Source organism: Toxotes jaculatrix, chromosome 17, assembly GCF_017976425.1.
Source record: "Toxotes jaculatrix isolate fToxJac2 chromosome 17, fToxJac2.pri, whole genome shotgun sequence".
Lineage (NCBI taxonomy): Eukaryota > Metazoa > Chordata > Actinopteri > Toxotidae > Toxotes > Toxotes jaculatrix.
The window spans coordinates 941,091-965,344 of record NC_054410.1 but is presented as its reverse complement, the minus strand read 5'-3'; the positions used below and the strand labels follow the sequence as shown (position 1 = coordinate 965,344).

At 44.4% G+C, this 24,254-nt stretch overlaps 1 protein-coding gene across 1 annotated transcript; it reads left to right on the top strand.

The window, feature by feature from the left end:
- Positions 1–4,509: 4,509 nt before the first annotated feature.
- Positions 4,510–23,894, top strand: prkd1 (protein kinase D1). The gene is made up of 20 exons (XM_041060708.1): positions 4,510–4,639; positions 11,170–11,301; positions 11,435–11,604; positions 11,895–11,918; positions 12,341–12,548; positions 12,826–12,903; positions 13,110–13,311; positions 13,411–13,534; positions 13,700–13,777; positions 14,107–14,274; positions 14,772–14,883; positions 15,490–15,542; positions 17,492–17,564; positions 18,100–18,206; positions 19,013–19,174; positions 19,630–19,728; positions 20,895–21,055; positions 21,231–21,337; positions 23,087–23,172; positions 23,664–23,894. Exons 1-20 carry the CDS (start codon positions 4,525–4,527, stop codon positions 23,892–23,894), a joined length of 2,490 nt encoding a protein of 829 aa, XP_040916642.1. The 5' UTR covers positions 4,510–4,524.
- The last annotated feature ends 360 nt before the right edge of the window (positions 23,895–24,254 follow it).

Sequence of the window (24,254 nt, the reverse complement as noted above, 5' to 3'; positions counted from 1 at the left end):
CACACACACACACACACACACACACACACACACACACACACACACACACACACACACACACACACACACACACACACACACACACACACACACACACACACACACACACACACACACACACACACCTATGCCACTCTAACAGTAATAATAAAGCCGTGTGTGCCGTGTTTCTGTCGGTAGCGGTTTCTCCTTGTTGCCTGGCAACTGATGATGATTGCGCCTGTGAAGTGTCCTTCTGAGGGCCATTATGAGACACACACACACTGAATGAAGCAGAAGAGGAGAGTGTGTGTGTGTGTGTGTGTTCTCTCTTCGTCTCATTGTTCTCTCTCTTTCATCTTCACTTTTTTCATCCATTCATGTCTCTTTATTCATCTTTCTGTTCTGCTCATCTTCTTCTCTGTCTGTTATTGCTTTCCTTTCTTAAAATAATAATTCTGCTGTTGTTTAAAATTCAGTCAGAGAAGTCAGGTTCACATCTCTTCATTTGAATCATGATTAGACAAACATAATCAGAGATTAGTTTGGAATAGCGTTAGTGTTTTTACGTAGTTTACATCCTAACTGTTAAGAGTCGACCAAACAATGGATTCATTCACAGTCCACAGGACACGAAACTAATGAGAAATAAAATCAGCTGACATAATGTCACATCAAAGCCGTGAGTTTCCCATGAGACTAAAATGAAGGTCAAGACAAAAACAAGAAACAGTCCGTCACGGAGGAGGTGACGATGTGAGCGAGTGTTCCAGTCTGATGGTTCTTTACATTTAACTATGATTAGTTTAAGTTATAAGCTCAATGATGCAGGTTACAGGTGCAAATAAACACAAAGGACAATGTGTCACAAATAAGTAAATGAATAAACGAGTGGAACAACAAAGATAAACAGAACAGTTCCACAGTGACAACAGCAATCAGTCGGCTCTTCATCTCTTTTCATCTCTGTTTCTGTAACGTGTGTGTGTGTGTGTGTGAATATTCATCAGGTCTCCTTTCATCAGAGCCTTTTGTCAGGTAACATCTCTCTCTGTTGTGTGTTAGTGTCTCAGGTTCGTACTTTAACACAAACACTGAGTTGTGCTCTTACACACATTAAAACGGACACAGATACAATGTGACCACAAAAAAACTGAAAGTAATGATCACACACACACACACACACACACACACACACACCTTTATAAATGGCATCATACAACATGTCCTGTTGTCATGGTGATAGCCCTCTCTCATACCCATTAGGTGTTCTAAGCAAAGACCAGAATGTCATGTGAAAACCTCACAACTCCAGTTTGGATGATTTTGGTGTTTGAGCTGCAGTGAAAAGCTTCAGATTAAAAAACACGTGGTGGTCGAACTGAAATAAGTTTTACCTCCGTCTAAACGACAGCGATGACGTGGTGTTCCTGTCTGTCGACGATGTGGCCGTTTAAATAACGGACGCACCTCACAGCTGCACAGAACACGCGCACGCTGCTGTTAACTCTAATCACGGTTCTGCTCATTAAACCTACAGCTGTTCTGGGATCAGACTGGTCATAGCAGGAAAAGACATTAAGCTCAGTTCCATTAAGTGCACCAGTAAACCATGACCGTGAGCCAGCATGCACATAGCCAGGACCCTGGAACTGGCCAATCTAAATGGAATGCGGTTGTTATTGTTATTGATTCCAGCAGTGCTTTTCCCGCTGTGACTTTCAAACTCTCTGCTGTGAAAAAGATCCATTAGTGGTGTTTTACTCAGGATTTTCCACTGAATATTAGGGTTATGAATCCTCTATGATTTGATTCTGGGTAGGTGCGAAGACCTGGGCAGAATTGTTGAATTTTAAGAAAACACAACTGTAAAATTACAATTCCGCATTATTACAACTCACTGGTCTGGTCCGGTGGTCTGTGAGTCAGCAGGTCCACCTCTCTCACCCAGACTAGAAAACACAAACGACACCAAAATAAGACGCTGAGCATGGTAAAGGTTGAACCTGCTAAACATCAGCGTGTTAGCAGTGTCCGCTCTCTTATTATTCCTGGGTTTAGTGGCTAACATTTCCCACAAGCCCAAGGAATCAGAGATTACAGCTAAAACACAGGAGAGATTAAATTAGCTAGTAGAATGGCGACTAGACAGGAAGTGATATCATGACTTCAGCTGTTTATATGACACAGTGATCAATACATCAGTCAGTTCACACTCTGATCAGAAATGTTTTGTTTTGGAGACATCTGTTCAGATTTAAAGATCAAAACCAGTCAGCGACGTCTCTGCTCTCGTCTGACTGACTGCACAGTGACTCCAATACCCACGATGCCTTGCAGAGTAACCACAGAGCTGTGCTTTAACACACTGTACAGTACATTCAGTACAGAAAGACTGAACTGAAGAGAATAAAGAGAGAGATGGAGAAGAAGGAGGGGAATCAGCCTTGAGTTCTGGCTGCCATGACAACAAGAGTGGCGCCGCTGCTATGGAGACACTGCGTGCACACACACACACACACACACACACACACACACACACACACACACACAAAGATGCATCTATGAAGTGTTGAGGATTTGATGGAGAGGCAGAAAGAGAGAGAGGTGAAGGCCTGAGTGAGGACATCCTCCTCTTCATCATGGTCTTCATCACTTTTTTATTTTCCCCCTTCTCTCTCCTTCTTCTCAGTGATGCTTGGCCTCTCTGCTTCAGGCCATTTCCCCTCTGTTCCTCTTTAAAAACATTTCATTTATTATCATTTGTCGTCATGTTTTCTTAAATCAAGTTATTCAGAATTTTTGCTGTTGTAGATTAGTCATGTGTGAATGTAATCCCTAAAGTTGCTTTGCCTCAGTTTGTGTTGCTGATAATGAGGACGCACACTGAGCATCACAACAGGTAAACAGATAAATCTAAATAATAAGGCAGTTAGCAGCGCTCTGAAGCAGGGTACTTTTCCTGTGTGCGTTTATGCTTGTGTTTGTCTGTGTCATGTGTATGTGGTGTTTCTTAACAGATATGTGTGTGTGTCTGTGTGTGTGGTCAATAGCAGCCTCAGTGGTGCTCTGCAGTTGGTCGATGTGTTGCTCGTTTCAGCAACGCACCATCGATCCTCTCAACATAACAGCGAACTGCACATTTAACCTCCTGTGGTTTCACTCCACCGAGTGTGTGTTTGTGTATGTGTGTGTGTGTGTGTTCTGTCTTTGTGAAGACAATTAAATTTTAGATAACGACCTAAGATGTGTTTTACAGCGATGCTCCACCCGGCCCTGAGTGTTTGGCCCTTCACTGAGAGCAGAGCTTAAAGTCGGAATAGATTTCAATTCTGTCTCAGTCTTTTTTTAATAAAAATTTAATCCTCTGAAACTTCTGCATGATTGGAGTGTAAAAGCTTCCCAGTTGTGCCGCAGTATGTTTGAATCCACGCTCCAGTGTCACCTTCTCTCCTTCAGCTGTGACAGTTTCAGTCATGTGTTTTTAGAAAATGACTTTTTGATAAAATAAAATAAATCCTGTGAATGTGATTCATTCTCAGAGACAGTAATAAGACTGTCAGTCTGCTGTTTATTGTTATTTGATTAACGTGATTGGATTATCACAGCTGTTGGCAGTAAATTACGTGGCATTCATGACCTGAACATGAGTTCAGTCTGTAAATTTATCACATTAGTGTGACTTTATTCGGCTCCATTTTTCTGTCCGTGGCTTCACGATGATAATTTCAGTTATTTGAATGATTTATTCATCTGCTGATGAAGATCAAAGCTCACCTCCATCTCTCCCTCGCTCCTTCTCTTTGCTTGATCTTCACTCAGGCTCACATTCAAACGGTTTTACTCACCATAATTAAACGGTTTTGATGAGAAGGTGTTACCAGCAACTCCATTATACTAAAATACAGTCAGAAAGTTTGTTTGTTTTTCTAAAACTGTGAATGGGTTTATACAGTATTTAATTCATAAAATGTTGCATTTCTAAATCCATAAAATGAGGCAGGTTGGTTGTACTACTTTCACTAGTACTGACAGCTAAGTAAAAAAAGAACAGAGAAAAAGTGCTGAGTAAGACGTGTACGATAAATATGGAGTTACAGCTGAATGGGGCTGGAAACGAGGGGAAACATCTAACCAACCAGCAGCTCTGAGGCTTCCTGACTAACATCTCATATCTCGTTTGTTTTATCTGGTTTATGTGCTGAATAATTTTCTAATCAAACATCATGTTGCAGTGTCACTGACTGATGTTGAAACTGAATCAAATTATAGTAGACTGGAAAAACTACTGCAGTCTAGAAACACAATATTTTTTTCTATGGCAAAGTCACAGCAGTGGCACAGTAGCTTTTTCAACCCTGAACTCTACCTGCAGGTCTATGTCAGCTTGGACACACATCCACCCGACTGTACCAATCAAACAGGCAGCCTGAAAGACAAAACCCAGTGCAGCTCAGTCTGTATTTACCATGGTGCCTCTCTACACTCTCCGCTCAGTGCTCTGCTCTCTGTCTCTGTCAGTTACCTGAGTGCGGTTTCTATGGGATGTATGAGAAGATCCTGCTGTTTCGTCATGACCAGACGTCGGAGAACGTGCTGCAGCTGCTGCGCTCTGCTTCTCAGATCCAGGAGGGAGACCTGGTGGAGGCCGTGCTGTCAGGTGAGAGGGGCTGATGGCGACATCAGAGGTGGGAGGGGCTGTCTATTAGCATGTCCAGTAACATGTGAAACAAAAATCACAACAACAAGACTACATGAGAGCCTGCTGTGTGTTCAACATGAATGACACCTTCACTGAGACGACTTTTCCAGACGAACATGTTTACCCTGGTGAAATGACAGGATCAGGTCTGTAATACACACGGACGTTCAGCAGGACAAAGACCAAAGAGTCCCTCAGTGTCACAGGGATCCTGTGAGCTGTCTGTACATTCAGGTGTTCACTGCAAACAGGAGCTGATCACAGATGATTCAGCTGCTGTTAATGGGGATGATTTGAAGTGTAAACAACCATAGACTAAAAAAAACACAAGGCTCGAAACAGAAAACCGGGACCGACTTATAGATTCAAAGCACATAGCTTTGATCTCCCTGTCCTGATGGTTTTAATTCATATCATTTATGAATTATAGTTTATAAATTTTACCCATATATGTGATGAAATTACCCCACCTCCCCCTGACACATAAGTCTAGTCTGAATGGGGCTTGAAGCATGTGGTGACTGTGCCAAACAGATAAATAAACGGAATGAAAATCCAGTGAAAACAGGTTAAGTTGTGCGTTTGTGTGTCTCAGTGTTGTTCTGTTTTTGGCTGAGCTGTGGGGAGTCGTGTGTTTGACTCTGTAAAGGTGTCAAATGCTCAGCAGGTCAGACTTCACCTCACTGGATGGATAAAACACACACACACACAAACATCTCATCACTCATTCCTCTTTCATCTGCTCCAGTTTTCTTTCTATTCTATTCTTTATTTTTCTTTTTGTCAATGAATCCCATGAAAAGAACAAACAGTCAGCTGAAGCCGCAAGTGGATTCTGGGTAAAACCTGCCCTGCCTGAACAGTTTGAACAAACCCAACCAAAGAAAAGCTCCTGCAGGTAAAGATTCACTGGTTAATTGTTTAAGCAGACGAGTAAAAAGCCTGGAAAGCAGCTTAACGTCTCCAGATGTGGAAAATAACGATTCACCGTCTCTGTCAGACTCGTCTATCTGGCTGCCGTCCAGCTCAGGACTCAGGTGTTCACACCATGCTACGCTAACGGCATGACAGCTGCTGCTTCCCAGTTTCCTGCTCCTCTGTCACCACCCAGTACAGCGTGTGTGTGTGAGTTGGTGGACATTTGCATAATGCTCGTCTGAGTTTGTGTGTGTTTGTTTTAATGAATACATTTTTTCTATGTACATGTCTAGAGTGTGATCCACTGTTTAAAGTATAATTCTGGTCTAATTTCAGTCAGTAATAAGAAGAATTAATTATTCTAGCTAATGGCTTAGATCCACTAAATATTCTGCACAAAATTTATGTGTATGTCTTCATTTCATGTCCACTGAAAAATTACAGTTCAAAGTACTGATTCACTGAACTGGGGTCAGCAGCTGCTCTTTCTCCTCCCCCTCTCCTCTTCTTTTACCTTGTCACCTTCACCAACACTACTCCCCTTCACCTTCCTCATCATCTTTTTGGTCAAGCTGGAAATGAGAACAGTTTCTTTTCTTCTTCACTTATTTTCTCTTCCATTTCTTTCTTCGTCTGAGCCACGTTCATTCTTCTTTTCCTTCTTGTCTGTGCTCATCTTCTTCTATATCTTCTTTCCATTTACCACCTCATTTTGTTTTTTGTCTTTCCCACTCATTCCTTCCCTAAAAGTTTCCCTGTCCTTTTCCTCCTCTTTATCCTTCTTGTAATTTCCCACCTCATTTACATTCGCCCTCCATCTTTCACCAGTTCTTTGCCTCCTTCCTCCTCTTTTGCTCCGCTTCATCTCCTCCCTCTCCCACCTCCTCTACCTTTCCTCCCTCCTCCTCCTCGTCCCCCCCTCCCTCTGGATGCTGACACTCAGTTAAAAACACTTTTATTAACGGCTCTCTGCCAGTCCCAGTGACAGCTCAAAGTGTGGAGGAAACAAACAGGAAATTAAGCTTGAATGGTGTAACAGGCAGCTCCAGCCAAGCGAACTGATTGGTCACAAACGACCTGTAAAAAACATCCTGATAATTCCTGAAATACGCAGCCAGACAGGTTTTATTGGCTGTGATTTCTACCTAGGAAACAACAAACTCTGTTGTTTCCTGTTTTTTAATCAGCGTATATGTTGATTAAGGTTTTTAGAGTCCACAACAAACCCTGAGGATGATGGGAGTTCAACTCAGCTGCACTTTTTCTCTGATTTATTGTTTTAAGTAAATTTAGTCATGAGGAAAAAGAAAGAAAACTACAAAATAAAGATGCATACAAACATATGTACACAGATAGACACACACAGGTAATTACCAATTCCAAACTTGTAAATAACATTGACATCAACGTCCAGGTTGTAATAGCTGCGTTTCAGTCACGTGATCGTGATGACGCACGTAGGCGGAGCGATTCAACCTGGACGGCAGGAAGTAAATTACACGTCAAAGCCAATGGAGGAAATATTAGAAATAGGAAATATTTCTAAATATTCCCAAACTACCCATCATATAGGAAAATATTTTACGGGTTTAGATCCCGTGTCGAGACGGATATACACGCAATTAATCAAACAATATGTTGGACGTGACCCGCACCTCGAAGATGAGCGAGTTTTCAACGGACGTTAAAGATTTGCCGACAATCGAGGCTGTTGAGATCACCAATTATCTCGTACTTCAGACCTCTTATTATACGAAACAGCAAATAAAAGCCTACAGAAGCCTGGAGGCGTATAGCTTTTTTGTGAGCGGGTGGGTCCACAACCTTGGTACCAAACGGCTCCAAGACGATTATTGTTTGGTCTTCGCCAGGGTGAGTGTTTATTCTTATACTGGTTATGTATAGTTAGCAGCTAGCAATAGCGGCTATAATGTCAACAAACACATCTTACAGGGATACAAGGGGGTTTATTTGTCAGTTACATAGAAATACTAATGTATGACATGACAGCGAAATAGCATTTGGACTACTGAGTCAACGTGCCCTAAAACACCAGGGCAGCATACAAAGTACCAATGAAGTCCATATTAGACTACCGGCAACTTAATAATTATTACTATGAAAATGAGCATTAAGCGACAACCTAACGATATAAACACAGCCACAAAAACCAAGTTAGCTAGCTAACATACCTTTGACGAAGTGGTCACTGCAGACACGGGCATTAGCAGACTGCTCCTCCCGACCGCAGACGTTTAAGATCCACCTTTACGGCGTTGTTCTGTACGTTTTTATATATTTATCACCTTTGTGGGTGACTACTTTTGGTACCCTAGCTTTTTTTCTTTTTCTCTATTCGCACGATTTGAGCGCCGGTGCACTACACGAAACATATGCGTTTTTCCACACGGTAGATTCTCAGTGTGTCAGTCAGCTAACGGCTGAAACACTTCCTGTCCGCCATTTGAATTTGGCGCCCTCGCGCCGCTGCGTCGTGACGTCACGTGAAACCCACCTATTAGGACTGTGAAAGTTTCTCCGCTCAAAACTGCGATTTATCCCTGCGCTTAGTGACATGCAAAAGCCTGAAACGCAAAAGCAACATATCGGCCAATGTCCGTCTTTCAGGGTAATTAAACACAAATTCATTTTTTTAAACTGCTGGCGTACGGACAGTCAGCACTGGTGCCCCCCCAAGGATGTGTCCTCTCCCCGCTGCTCCTCTTGCTCTACGCCAGCAACGGCACCTCCAAGGACCCAGCTGTCTGCAGACGACACGGAGGTCACTGGACTCATCCGAGATGGCGGGTCTGGAAACCCCCCTACCCCCACCCCCAAGCATACAGGCAAGCAACAAATCTGGTTCTGATTCTAATGTAGTGCTGAAACTCCGCAGTAAACTTGGGCTTTTTCGATGACATGAACTTTCCCAAGTGGTTAACGTGGGAATTTTTCCCACGATTAAAGTTGAGTCTGTTGTTGTGGATATTTGTGGAGCTAAACATCTAAAACATGAATGTAACCGCTGGTTTACAGTTTCTGCACCCGCAGTGTTTGTTTTCTGGTTGTGTGTTAACAAGCTAGCAGCGAGTGCTCCTTAATGCCCCTAATTCCACCACAGAGAACATACACATAAACACAGGCATTTATATTCAGACAAGGACTACCTAGGAAACCCTCACACACACACACACACACACACACACACACACACGCACAAGTCATTTTCTGAAGCATATAATAACGGTTCGGGAGCTTGTTCAGACTTCCAAACGTATGTTGGCCCTCCAAACAAAAGGCATAAACAATAATTTGAATAAATGGAGGTAATTTCCTGCAGCAGAATGTCTAATCAGAGCCGCATTCTGCTGGAGGACCACAGCACAGGGCGAGAGTGTGTGCGAAAGTGTGTGTGTGAAAGAAAACGAAAAGGCGAGAGAGATTCAGAAATAACATGCAGAGAGAGAATGGAGCGAAAACCATATCCCAAACTACCCATCATGCCTTGCCAAGCCTGCTGGCCAACCAAACAAACACTCGGTCCATCTGCGCCCACTAAGAGCCTCTCATACCTCCAAAACATTTACAAAATACCCCTAACAACCCATTCATTACTCTTTCTCTGTGTTGTTGTGTTTATCTCCCTCCCCTCTTCTTTCTCTCTCCGTCTCTGGCTGGTTGAAGGAAAACTCTGATGATGTTCTGCATTTTTCTGAACCATCACTAAATGCGTCCCACTAACGAGACTGTGTGTGCATCCAAAACCTGACACACCTGATCCCTCTGAGCCGCAGAGCTCCACTGTTTCTAAGAGCTATTGAAACACATCAGAGATGCACACGCTGCCACTGGGTGACATGTTCCTTCATCATCACAAACACACACACACTGTAGTTTATTTAGACTCAGTCTAAACTCTGTCTAGTTTTCTCAGACATATGGACGGAGCTCGGAGTAGAGCCACTGCTGCACAGGTGCTTTCATTTATCCTCTCTGATTAGACCACAGCATTACAACAAACTAGAGTAACTAAAGGTATGAAAGGGTTCGTCAGCGCATCAGTAATGTTGGTCAGTAGATGTGTGAAGGTGTAGTCTCGCATGGGGAAAAAAAAAAGACAACTAAACAAACAAAAGATAACATGGTGTAAGGGGAAGAACCAGAGAGTGAGCTGGAATGGAGACAGCTCATCTTAAACCCGATGGAGTGGCCAGGTGTAGCCAGTTAATCTGCTCCTACCAGGACCTGAAGGGAGACACAACACACAAGCATCAGTCCAGGACAAGACACAAACTCACAGGCCATGGCAGAGCACGACAACAGTGTGAAGGGTAATGTTAAAAAAGCACAGTCTTTACCTGTCTGCCCTAGTCCTCAGAACAGGTTTAATCAGGCACTGTAGGTGAAAACACCTGTGTAGGTCCCTCAGACAGCATATTCAACGTCTGGGAAATTTGGCTTCTCTGGACAAATCTGCAAGAGTTGTTATAGAAAAACACGTTTCTCAAAAGTAGGTATGAAAAACTGTATGATTTTGGTATCAGTACTAAAACAAAAGTATTGTGTCAGCACTAATCTAAAAATACCAACGACAACCAGGTGACAAGCCCTGTAGCCATGGTGACCAGGCAAGGCTGAACTGCATGAAGAGCTCAAGGAAAAACTGCAAAGATTCTCAGCTGCCACAAACTTCAGTTATGATAAATCCTCAGCTATCACCAAGTTTCAGTTTGAAACTTCATACAGCCAAACAGATGCTCAGGAATCAGAGACAGAGTGGTTTTACCTTAAACCAGACGCTTTTCTTCACCTGTCTCTGAGAAAAAAATCCAAATGTGATCTCGTTTTCGAAGAGTTCACTGTAAATGTCCTTGGTTCATCTTTATTTCTGTGTTCCAGCTTGGAAAACGAGGAGGTCCAAAGGTGAAGCAGTGTGAATTTCTGACCTGGATTTGTAAAACTGAGAAATTTGGGTGTAGTTTTTAAGCTTTCTTTACTCCCCAGAGTTGATTCCGCCTTCAGTGTTGTGGGTTTCTCAGCAGGATTTCTTGGTGCTGCCAGTGAACCCAACTGGGTCTTTGTGAAAACAGCTGGAGCGTGTTTGGTCTCAGATGGCCATCATGGCCGCCAGCCCAGTCGCCCCAGATCAGCAGATGCTCGTTGATGAGCCGCTTTAAATACATTTTAGCAAACGTGGAAAAGAAGAATCACTTCAGAATAATACACACGCTCTCTGGATGTTTGCTCTGCTTCAAACTGCATGATACTGGACTGATGATTTACTGAAATCAGATTTGTTTACTTTTGGTTTTCTGTGGTTTTACTAATTTAAATTATGTACATCTAGCTTTTATTTGTTGATCATATTTTGTATTATCCACCTGCTGCTTCAGTTTCTTTCAGCTCTGACAAGGGAGAACAGTGTGTGTGAGGAGTGTGCACGCAATTCAGAAAAATAAAGAGACAACACAAAGAAAAAAGAGGACACAAATAAAATGCTTAGCTGAATCAGTTTATCAGAGGCATCTTACTCGTCTCACATGCTGCTGATGTCTTTTCCATTTCTGCAGCCTCAGCCACAGTGGAGGACTTCCAGATCCGTCCACACTGTCTGTTTGTCCACTCGTACAGAGCCCCGGCCTTCTGCGACCACTGTGGAGAGATGCTGTGGGGACTTGTACGACAGGGACTCAAATGTGAAGGTACAGATGACAAACAGTGGATGTGTGTTTACATGCTGCCGTAGTTTTGTGCTTATGAAGCTCAGATGGATAAACTGCTGCTGATCAACACACAGTTCCATCACGCAGGTTCCTCTTGTCTCTTTCTGTCCAGGCTGTGGTCTGAATTATCACAAGCGTTGTGCCTTTAAGATCCCAAATAACTGCAGCGGGGTGAGGAGGCGTCGCCCGTCCAACGTTTCCCTGACGGGGGGGCTGGTCAACATGGGCCGCCCCCTCTCTGCAGAGCCCTCACCCCCCCACTACACTGATGATGCTCTGCTGGTCAGTACACTGGAGCTCAGGCTCATTATAGACTGTACATCCTAAAAACATCTGCATGAGGATTTTTGTTCGTCTTGTTTAAAGAACCAACACCTGACGTCCAAACCAAACTCTCCAGGTCGCCAGGTCATAAGCTTCCTTTAGTTACTGTTGCTATGCCTGTCAGATGTTCCACTCAACAACTGTACATGTGTTTCAGAAGAAAAATAAGATAAAATCTTATTCAACATTCAAACTCCACTTTAACTGCCTTTCTTTCTTTCTTTCTCTTGTTCTCTCTCTCTATCCAGTCTCCAGTCAGTCCCAGTATGGAGGTAAGTCCCACCACTTTATCCATAATAATACTCAATGAGGTTTGATTCAAACTTGAGTTGAATTTATGCTTCTAATTATGTAACAGTGCATTGGATTTTAAATCTGAAATTTGTTTCCTGTTTTAATGCAGTGAGTTGCCCATTTGTCACAGATCAGCGAATCTATCAGAGGCTTGAGACGTATATGTTCGTGTCAGTAAAGTTGGTGAAGAGGCTGCAGATTGTTTGTTTGACTTGTTTTAAGTTCATGGTGGAAAACTAAATGTGGCCTGGAGCCTAAAACCAACCATCATCTGGAACCAGTTCAAAACATCAGTGACAATTGGAGTCGCTTGTAAAACCATGTGCTCCAGTGAATCTGGAGTGAGTGTTTTGGTTGAACATGTGTAACCGGGCTTTGTGTCGTTCTGTTCTCACAGCAGAAGAACCAGTTAGATTACTTCCCCGGCAGAGAGCGTCGTTCCAGCTCCCAGTCGTACGTCGGCCGTCCCATCGAACTGGACAAGATCTTGTTGTCGAAGGTCAAAGTTCCCCACACCTTTCTCATCCACTCGTACACCCGACCCACCGTCTGCCAGCACTGCAAGAAGCTGCTGAAAGGCCTCTTCAGACAGGGACTGCAGTGTAAAGGTGAGCATCTTTCACAACCTTTCAAAGTAAAATCCTTTTTATCATTTATTAGCTGTTGGGTAAATTAATGAATAGGGAAATGGGGGGATCCCATTTCCCACAGGCTTCGTCAACTGGGATCAAATTTGAACAAATTATTGTTCAAATTCACTGAAACTTTTTTTGAACCTGGAGAAGCTGGTCAGTCAAAGCTGTACGTTCATCCCCGGTGTAAAAGCACTGGAGGACCCACAGTGTGTTGGACTGTGACCTGATGGCTGCTCTCCTTTTCTCTCAGACTGTAAATTCAACTGTCACAAACGATGTGCTCCCAAAGTGCCCAACAACTGCCTGGGAGAAGTCTCGAAGAACGGAGGCAAGTTTCAACACACTCACTCACACGCACTCGCTTGTACATATGAGGACCCTCACTGACCCTGACCAATGTCACTACAAGCGTTACGTGACGCAGACATTAACCTAAACCTAGTTCTACTTTAAAACCAAGTCCAAATGTCCTTAGTTTCCAAAAACGTCCTCATGTCTGAAACACTCACACAGATTCTTGGTTTTGTCTAGTAGAGCTTCTGAGCCCGGGGGCGGAGTCAGATGTCATCATGGTGGAAGGTTGCCTGGACGACCATGACATTGACAGAGGCGGCGGCTTGTTGGACGACATGGATGAAGCGCTGACATCAGAGGGAGGTCTGTTGCTGGAGGCGGGGCCCAGTGACCTCTGCGACCTGCATGACCCCGACCTGGATGAGTCCAACCGGGCCATCAGGTACAACAACATACACGCGCACACACACACACACACACACATATCAATACAAACACACACATGTAGATCTGAGGTTGTTCTTTGTCCCGCCCCCTGCAGCCCATCCACCAGTAACAACATCCCACTGATGCGAGTCGTTCAGTCCGTCAAACACACAAAGAGGAAGAGCAGCAATGTGATGAAGGAGGGCTGGATGGTCCACTACACCAGCAAGGACACTCTGGTACCACTCTGTCATTTTATCTGGCTACCTGTCGGTTGACTTTCCCTCTCTGCCTGTCTACCTGTCTGCCTTGTCCCATAGTTCCTTTGTTGCTGTCTCATCTAATCTTTTGTTTCCTTCTTTCCTCTCTCTTTTTTTTTTGTCCTCTTCATCTCGGTGTTTCAGAGGAAAAGACATTACTGGCGTTTGGACAGTAAATGCATCACACTGTTTCAGAACGACACAGGAGGTAAATACTACAAGGTAAGAAAACCTGCGCCACTCTTGGATTTCCTTTGCTATTTGCCGCTTTATTTACTCACTTCACTTTTTGCTTATTTGTTGTTAGAAGTTTGTTTGTTTTTTACACCGTCGTAATGAGACGCAGGTTTTGATTTGTTGTGAGTATTTTGTAATTCAAAGTACAAATGGACCAGTTCAGTCTGAACTGAAGGTTCAGTTAGTGAACTCAGTTACAGGTAGAGCTGATGCATGCATTTGTTCTACTCTATTGTTTTTTGTGAGAGTGTACTGAGATCTGCTCTGCTCTTCTTCATCTTCTCTCCCTCCTCCTCCTCCTCTTCTGTCTGCAGGAGATCCCTCTGTCAGAGATCTTATCTCTGGAGCCGGCCCAGACCTTCTCTCTGCTTCCTGATGGAGCTAATCCTCACTGCTTTGAGATCGCCACAGCATCGCTGGTGTACTACGTCGGAGAGCACCTGCAGAGAGCGGAGCCATCTGTGACCGGCAGCAGCATCCTGGTGAGACAGAGTTAATGATGCTCTGTTTGCTCTGCGCAGTGAGAGAGTTTGATCTCCTGCTTACACCTGGCTGTGTTCATCCATCTCTGATCTGCTGCACGAGTGGAGCTGCTCCTCACTAAGAAACATCTCGTTCAACAAAGAAAAGTCTCATCTCAGCCACAGACACAGACAGACGTATCACCTTCCACGCTTATGTCACAACTGATCTATGTCCATGACAAGTGAGCAAACTTCCTGCCATGATTCAGCCCGTGAGATGTGGCTGAAATCTCTGGAAAACCCCATAAATGGACCAAGTGGTTGGTCTGGCATCTAGATCATCAGATGCTGAGCTGGATCAAACACATCACATCTGTATGAACCTTCAGATAAGCAGACATTCACCTGTCAGACTGATGCAGTTACAGACATCGTGCCGTTTGAAGAAACCAGTAAAAAGCTGTGGTTCTCCAGGGCAGCTGTGCTGTATGACCTGTTTCTGCTGCTGGTTTCAGGTCAGTGGGGTCGGGCAGGATGTGGCTCGGATGTGGGAGATGGCCATCCAGCACGCTTTGATGCCGGCTGTTTCTACAGGAGTTTCCCAAAGTTCTCACCGCGGTGGACACAGTAAGACACGATTTCAGCCGAGACACAGTTTAAAACCTGTCCACGCGGCTATAATATTAATAGTATTTGTCCTTTAATCTATCTCTATGTACAATTATATGAATGAATTATAATCACGTGAATATGAACCCAGAATGCTTCGCTTTCTCTGCTGCCACTCAGTGTTAGAATCCATTTAGAAGGAAACTGGCCAAATATAAATGTCCTTATAGCGTCTTCCGGCCTGTGAACGGACTCCTCACACATCTCCAGCTCAGGTATTCATGTTCATGCTGCTGCTGAATTCTCCCGCAGACTCTCAGATCCCCTCAGGGCTGTCGACGCCCACACGAAACCCATCAGAGATATTTCAGACCTTCACTGACGTCAAACTGATCATGACTAACACTGTGGTTGCAGTACCTTCTCTGACTCCCTGTGTTCACCTGTGGGGAAATTACACTAAAATAATACAGCATCTCCACAACCAGAAGGCTGCGAGCTTCAAATGTAAAACATTTATTATTAATGCAGAGTAAATGAACAGGTTAATTTACTTTAACAAGCGTTAAGTTGTTGATATTGCTGATTGTGTGTATATGAGGCCTTTCTCTGTGTCATCAACAGAGGAAGTTTCCATCAGTATTTCTGTCTCCAACTGCCAGATCCAGGAGAATGTGGTGAGGAAGACACACTCACACACACACACACTCACACACACACACACTCACACACACACACACACTCACACACACACGCACACACACACACACACCCAGACTCAGGGATTTGCCACGTTTCCAGTGATATATGATATGATAGTGATATATACGTATCACTGTTGTTCATTCAGAGCAAAGCTGCTGCCACTCATGTCTGTCACCTGTGGTGTTTACTGTGCACTGAAGACATTTGTCCCCTGACTCTTGCCTTTAAGGCAGTGCCTTTTCTCAGACAACCACCACAACGAATCCAGCAGCTTTGTTCTGTATGTCACACTCATGGTGGTTTGTTTAGTCTCTGTTGTTCTGGTGTGGCCACATGTTTCCTTACATTAGCGTTTTTAACGACTGAGAAATGTTTTGGGCTGAGACACAGACATGTCACTGCTCTCCAAAGCTGCCTCTGGCATTTCTGTACTTCAGTTTCGTGTCATTTGTCTATCAATCAATATATCTGGAGTGATCAAATGTTGGCCAGTATATATCGGTTGGGCTCTAGCATGGTGCATCTGACCCTAAGGCACGGTGGTGTGGAGACTACAGTTGGTGTACTTCTGCTAAAACCTTTGGTTGAGGTCAGCCTCAGGTCTTGATTCTGGACCCTTTAACTTTCTGAGATGATTTAAGATGATGACGAATGTCTGAGCCCTCTCTGACGTCTACGCTCCAAACTTTCCACCTCATCTACATCCTGCTTCTCCTCCGTCTGATCCTTTTCTGCTTTCTGTCACTTTTCATTTGTAAGACTTCATGTTCATGTTGACAGATTTTCCCAGAGCAGGTTGGTATGTTTCAAACACGCCGTACATTTACTGTACATCACAAAGATCTGCATAAGGCTCACATGTCTACAGACTCCATTCATGCAAATGTAACTGCAGAGAACATCAAGTCCCATTTCCATGCAGACGTGCACCTCGCCGTCTCCAAGGTGAGCACGTCTTCAAGCACCTCAAATGGAGATTACTATGATTACTCACTCAGCCAAACGGTTTCCATAGCGACGGATGGTAATTAGGCAGCAAGCTCGGGGAAGGGGGAGGAGGTTTATAATATTGTATTTCTGTCCTCTTTGCTTGAGGTGTGATATTAGGCTGTCAGCTAACAGGGGAGAAAAGGGAGACGTGATTGCAGACAAATGAAGGAGAAAATATTTTGCAGTTTTGGTGTCAAAGCGGTGGCAGATCACTGACGCTGTGTAGTTACGCTCAGGGAGGTGCACAGTAGGCTCTCCTCCACAACATCCTTTCCTGAAAGCTCCTCCACCAGGTGATGAATTGATGCAATTCCCTTTTTTGTTGGACCCACTTTCTGTCAACCTGTCTCGCCTTCCTCTGCTTCAGCTGTAGCGGTTTTCCATCAGAGGAGCTTAACGGCTGCTGACCTGACGCTTTCACGGCCCAAACCCGCAGCAGCTTGTGATCTTATGGCTTCAGGTGTTTCTGTGCCTTTTCACTCTAGTTTAAAACCTGAGATGTGCAAATACAAGTAGTTGCATCAAATCATTATCTTGTTTTGCAGTTTGCTGCGCTGCACAGACCACACTTCTTCTGCTTCCTCGGTTACATCTTTTCATTTTGCTGATTTCTTCGTCCCAAAGATTCTTATTAGGGCCCGAAATCCAACAACGCAGTCCGTTTCTTTGCTAGTTAAAGAAATAGTTTAATATTTTTTTAGGTGCTTATTTCCTTTGTTCCTGAGACATAAGAAGATAATATGATTTAAAGCGTCAATTCAAAATAAAAGATGCTTCTGAGACGTTTGAAGACCTGCAGCTTTAGTTTGGTCCTTGCTCTGAATGTAGCAAGGACCCCCCTCAGGTGAAGAAGTCTCCTTAAGTGACCTGAGTCATTTCCTTTCAATCAGAACCTGCAGTTTTATCTTGAGCGCGTTGTTTTGTTTTTCAGGACATCAACTCCGTGTATCAGATCTTCCCAGACGAAGTTCTTGGCTCTGGACAGTTTGGCATCGTTTACGGAGGTGAAAACACACAAGCACAAAGTGGAGAGACACGGGCCGCCATTAAACACAATGTCCACATGTAGCATCACTCAGTTATTTAGAAGCTAGAACATCAAGGTCTCTACATGGTTCATCAAGTTAAATTTAAGATCTTTTTAATGGAATGTAATTTAATACCCGTCTCACAAAATTTACAAGAAAAAAGCCTAAAAGTCTTAAGTTTTAATATTTGTATAAAATGATTTCTTTTTTCTGGGTCCCTTTTTTAATTGGATCAGTATTTTGAGAATAAAGTTAGAATATATGGAGGAAACATTTCTCTTGTAAAAGTCTGAATTTGCAGTCTTCTGTCTGTGGGCTCAAAATGCCCGAACGTCTGTTTCAATGAAATGATTCAGTTTAAAAGGAAACTGGACCCTTTCACTTCACCCCAGGAAAGATTTCTGTGCAGTTTCTAACAAGACAACTCTAAAAATATACCCTCACATATAGTTCGGGTAATGTTTAGTGTGTTTACTCTGCTAAGTTTTGTGTTTTGTGTGTTTTCGTGCAGGTAAACACAGGAAGTCCGGCCGAGACGTCGCCATCAAGATCATCGACAAACTCCGCTTCCCCACCAAACAGGAGAGTCAGCTGCGCAACGAGGTGGCCATCCTGCAGGTACACACACACACACACACACACACACACAGCGGTGCTGCTCAGGAGCCTGTTGGCAGTGAGTGAGATTTCCTGTCGAGAACGACTTCATTACCGTGGCAACACTGTGGGGGTGTGACATCCTGTAATGTTTCAGCGCTGCTCAACCTGCAGATGCTGCTGCTGCAACACACACCTGCACAGAAAACACAGAGTTTACATCCAGTGCGTTCTGCCGGGGGTGGGGGGGTTGGAGAATAAAAAGATTTCCTTCAGTGTCACTTCTCCATTGTTTCTGTTTACAGATGTGTGGTGTGAGAGTTTTCTATCGAGACAGACCTGAAAAAACAAACATCTGCTCTCTAAAGTTTTTGCCATTTTCCAGTGGTGAAATGCAGCTGAGTATTACACTCAGGTTTTTCTGTTTCAGGCCACTTCCTGCTTCGACTCCAACTTCAGTTCACAGCTCAACACACTTTAACTTTTAAAGTGAATAAAATGCTGCTTAAGCGTTGATGCACCAGTATAAATAAGATCGTTTGTTGTGTCAGTCGTGGTGTTTAGTTGTTATAGAACAACACAAACTGCAGCCAACTACCAGTTTGTTGCTTTACCCTCAAAATTCAAGGTATTGTCCAAATGTGAGTCAGACTATCTGAAGTAGTTTAACTTGTCGTCCAGTAGGGGGCGCTCTTAGAATTTTGATTGACCTGTTGCTGAACTGACTTAAGTTAGACTGAAGCTGTGCTGACTGGATAAACCAAGCCTGAAGCTTTACTCAGCAGCAGCTGCAGATGGCTCCAGATCGTTTGTCCTCCTCCCTCCAGAGCCTGCACCACCCGGGTGTGGTCAACCTGGACTGCATGTTCGAGACGCCGGAGCGAGTGTTTGTGGTCATGGAGAAGCTTCACGGAGACATGCTGGAGATGATTCTGTCCAGTGAGAAGGGACGACTGCCCGAGAGGATCACCAAGTTCCTTGTGACTCAGGTGCACACACACACACACACACACACAGCCTACGACCTTTGTGTCATTGTGTTTACACTGTGGTCATTTTAGCCAGAAAACATCTGAAGCTCAGCGTTAATTTCACGTGCTACGTTCACACTCACAGCACGACTTGGCTCTGTCTCCTCAGCCCAGTGGTCCGCTCCTATTTTAACACCTGGGTTTCGTGACCTTTCCTGTTAATTATGAGGATGATTAGAAATAATTTTGATGACCCCTGAGCTCATGTCCTGCATCACCATCGAGCTAAAAATCCACTTGTACAAAGAAAAAATAAATCTCCTCATCAGATTTACACAAAATGTCCTGATCACATTCCTGCTCCTCAGCAGGATGATCCCTGTTGGTTTCAATTACACTGACCTTTACTCCAACCTGTGTGTGTAATTAATGAGATTCCTTTGATGAGATGTGTGTGTGTGTGTGATCATCAGATCCTGGTGGCTTTGCGTCACCTCCACTTCAAGAACATTGTCCACTGTGACCTGAAACCTGAAAACGTCCTGCTGGCTTCTGCAGACTCCTTTCCACAGGTACTGTGTGTGTGTGTGTGTGTGTGCGTGTGTGCGTGTGTGCGTGTGCGTGTGTGTCCGACGTAACATCTTCAAATGTTTGAGAAACAAAAGTTTTTTACATTTTTGCTTGAAAATATGAATCAATTCCAAGTGAATCATGAAGTTTTGTGGGTTTGTTTGTTTGTTTGTTTGTTTGTTTTCTGGGGAACAGTGAGAGAAGGGACAGGTTGTTTCTTAAAATGTATGAATTAGCTGACATTTAATTTCTCTGGAACAAACTGCTGAGTCACTGGAGTTACTCTCTAACATTACGCGGCAAACTACCTCTTTACTAGCTCTTCTCAGCGTTTGGTTTGTTTCCTGATATTTCAGAGTCGCAGGCTGTGACACACAGTAAGTGAAGTGTGTGCGGAATCAACAGCCGACCTGATGCATCATTAGAGATAACAGACTGTCTGACATAAACAGCTATTTCTGGAGAGGAGACTGAGATCTGCAGAAAGCTGCTGATAGTTCCACGACAACAGCTAATGGACTGTCTGTATGTGTTTTCCTGTTTCACCTCTTTCCTCCGTGTGCTGGATGCTTTCATGGCCCTGTGTTCAGCAGAAGCAGCAGCGAACATTCCTGTGCTGCGTTCACTGTCTCCGTGTCTTGCAGCGTCTTCCTGTTGCTGTTTTGCGAAGGTGATTTTGTCCGTCCATTTTAGGACCCGTTAAGCGTCGCTCTGTCAAAAGAGAAAACAGCAGCGCTGTCTGAATCGAGCAGCAGTTAGCACTGGAGCTGTTTGTTGATTGACAGCCTGCTCCACGACCTTTTCCAGGTGTTAGGGTCAGCCCACCCACAGGTGAGTATGTAGTACCTGGATGGAGAGACGCTCTGATGTTATGCAGCAGTTGCGATTCGATGAGAGAGGCATGCCAACGTCCTCCTGAGTGAAACGACAGCAGCCAACAGCTCGTCACTGTCAGCGGCTTCGTTACACTCATCCTCTGTCCCGTGTTTCTGGTCGAACACCATGATGGTGATTGATGATTCGGTTCCCTAAAAAATTAACGCTGTCCCTCGAACATGGGACATCCCATGGTGTTTTCCGGGAAATTTGTTTTGAAGCAGTGGGGTTGACGACATTTCCGGACACCTGAGATTGTTTTTGTGTCAGATGTTTTATCCTCCGGCTGCAGGTGAAGCTTTGTGACTTTGGCTTCGCTCGGATCATTGGTGAGAAGTCGTTCAGGCGTTCGGTGGTCGGCACGCCAGCGTATCTCGCTCCAGAGGTCCTCAGGAACAAAGGCTACAACCGCTCTCTGGACATGTGGTCGGTCGGAGTCATCATCTACGTCAGGTAGGATGAGACGCACGCCGCCGAAGAATTTAGTCTTATTAGATTTCGGTCTCAGTGTGAGTCCTTTTCTGCTGTTATGACTTCATTAGTTCCAACTTAACAATAAACACATAATATTTCTATTATTGATATTGTTTATGTATTCGATATAAAACTGTTTCCGTCTCGGCTGCAGTCTCAGTGGGACGTTTCCTTTCAATGAAGATGAAGACATCAACGATCAGATCCAGAACGCTGCCTTCATGTACCCTCCTCACCCCTGGAAGAAAATCTCTCAGGAAGGTGAGTAAAATCCTGGACCACAGCCTCATCTGTGGTCTCTAACACAACCGGACCCGGGTCAACATGTCCACAACACAAAGACAAAATCAAGGAGACATTTTTAGTAATTTTTATAAAAAAGATGAATGAATGGACAGAAGAAGGTCTGAGGTTGAAGAACAACAGCATCAAATCGTTTTCCGTGTGTTTGCACGTCCATGAGAATCCTGGTTTTGATCTTGTTCTGGATTTGGAAGAAAACCGTGTCTTTGATGATTCAGAGTTTCACGTCAGTCAAACTGATGGACACTGGCTGCGGGGCTGGAATTTCCATTCTCTCTGCAGATGGTTGTTTTATTGTAAAACTGGGATCAGGGCTGAACACTCTGTTTCACCTCTCGGTGGCTCTGCACTCGTTTCTTTTTTTTCCTCGAACATCAGCACAGGTGAATATTTTTTCCCGCTGCAGTGCGATCACTCCAACGCGTCCTTGAAGTCAGTTTGAGCCATTCTCTGCTTCTGTGTGACTCATGTTGTTGTCGTCATTGTCTCTAAATGCATCCATGTGTGTCGCTGTGCTGGAATTGTCCTGTTGACTATGAGACGGATTTAAATGGGCCTGACTCACTCGCTCGCTCGCTCGCTCGCTCGTCGGCCGGATCCCCGAAGAGCTCTTAACCTTCCCTCCACCTCCTCATCCTGCCAGAGCGACTTCGGCTGCGCTTCAGAGTAAATGCAGGTGGTTCCTGTCAGCCGCAGGAGGATTACACGTCGGAGAATAAACTCTTAGTGCGTCAACGTGTCTGCTTTTTCAAAGATCACTTCAGAAGAGGACGCTTTAAAGGCCTCTGTTACAGAACTCCGTTCGTCTCCTGCCCACACGAAGCAAGTTTTTTCAGTGTTTGTCATCCCCACGCTGCGATGACAAACATCACACTCTGCTCCACGATCACACGGCTTCCATTACACGAAGCTGCTCATCCTGAGGTTTTGTCTTTGTTATTTCCCATTTCAGATGTCTTTTTTAAAGGGGGGTGTGCTGCACAGATGGTGAAGCCCCTGAGGCACATTTGTGGTCTGAGATTTTGATTTCAGTTCAAACAGATCTGCCTTTTACTGTTTACCTCTTCAGATGCTGTGTTTAGCAGCACGCACACACAGAGGGCTAACTCAAGGAAAACTGTTGATTTTATAACTGTTGTTTTTTCAGCCAGTTCCTGACTGTGGCAGGACAGAGAGAATATCTCAGACCTTTGTAAATTGAATTTAATTTGAGCCTTTCTTGAGCAAACAGAAACCGGTGCTTTTCCACGCTGTGAGCTTCAGTGTTGGACAGACTGACATCGCCGTCCTTTGGCCCCGGGGCCCCAAAAAAAAGGATGTTGCAGGTTAAAGATGAGTCATGTGACGCCTGAGAAACAGGAATGAGCTGCTGCTTCAGAGCCAGGCAGTTCTTAGAAAGAGAGTTAGACAGACAGATTTCCTGGGGGGGGCTATCTATTCATGCAGTGGTCCATTCATGTGCATAATGCCAAGCGATGGAGGCCCCTATAGACCTGAGGGGCCCAGGGTCCCAGAGCTGTTCAGACCACTGACCCCTGAAGAAATGTTAACATCATGTTAGCTTTGCTCATTAGCCCCGACTGGCCCCTTACACAGGGGGGGCCCGACCCTACACCCCCACCACCCCTCCTGGCTTTACCTCAAAACTTTCACTCTCATCTCTTCTTCCTCCCCTTTTTGTCTTTTTCTGTCTTTTCTTCCTCGTAGCGATTGACCTGATTAACAACCTGCTGCAAGTGAAGATGAGGAAGCGGTACAGTGTTGACAAGACCCTCAGTCACCCCTGGTTACAGGTACGACTTTAATAAGATCAGAGGTTTTTGGGTTTTTTAAAATCATTTTTGGTCCTTTCTACATTTATGTCAATATGTAAGAAAGAGAAAAGAACAGAGTAAGAGGGACAAAGAGGACGACAGAAGACACGGGTCTCGTCACCTGGAACCAAAGACTGAGGCAGGAAGCTGAAGCAGAATTCAACACACTGACTAACGAATGAAAACCAGAGTTCATGTCACTGAGATGAAATTAAAGACTGGATTCAAGACTAAAAGTTAAGGCTGGCTTGAATCCAGATCAGAGCAGAGTGTCAGTTTCAGAATCCACCAATCAGCCACAAGCTTAAAACCAGTAACTGCTGTTATCTTGTGGCTGATTGGTCTGTTTCCATTCGACTGTGGGCAAAAACTCAGTAGACAAAATAAAGAACACACTGATCTAACTGAACGTCCGTTTACCGTGTTCCTCTGGGATCATGAACCTGACTGTGTGTTGGTTTTCTCACCAGGACTACCAGATGTGGCTGGACCTGAGGAACCTGGAGTCCCGTATGAACGAGCGTTACATCACCCACGAGAGCGACGACCTGCGCTGGCATCACCACGCCCAACTCAGCGGCCTCGACTACCCCCTGCACCTCGGCAACGGTCCACGTGGTGACGGTGGACAGGGGGCGGAGCGTTACCAAGAGCAAGAGAAAGAGCTGGAGACCCTCAGCGAGAGGGTCAGTGAACTCTGACGACGAGAGCGCGGGTGAAGAGCTTTGTTCTGAAGTGAGACACAAAACAGCAACAGGAACAAAATGAATGAAAACACAGGATTAAAACGAGTAGTGAGACGTTTAAAAGATGAGTCGCACTAAAAAAACACAACAACATTCAAACAAACAGGGACAGACAGAGGAGTAAAAGTCCCTCACAGTCCACAGACGCGTCCTTTTCAAAGAACATTCGCTAACTAAAGCTGTAAACTGTCCTGTTTTCTATAGAAGCACGTTCACGTTCCTCACAGCAGAAAAAACAACGACTTTATCTCAGAACTATGACTCTGAATCTGAAAACTGCCCCCAGATCTTTTTCTGTAGGACATGAGAGAAACT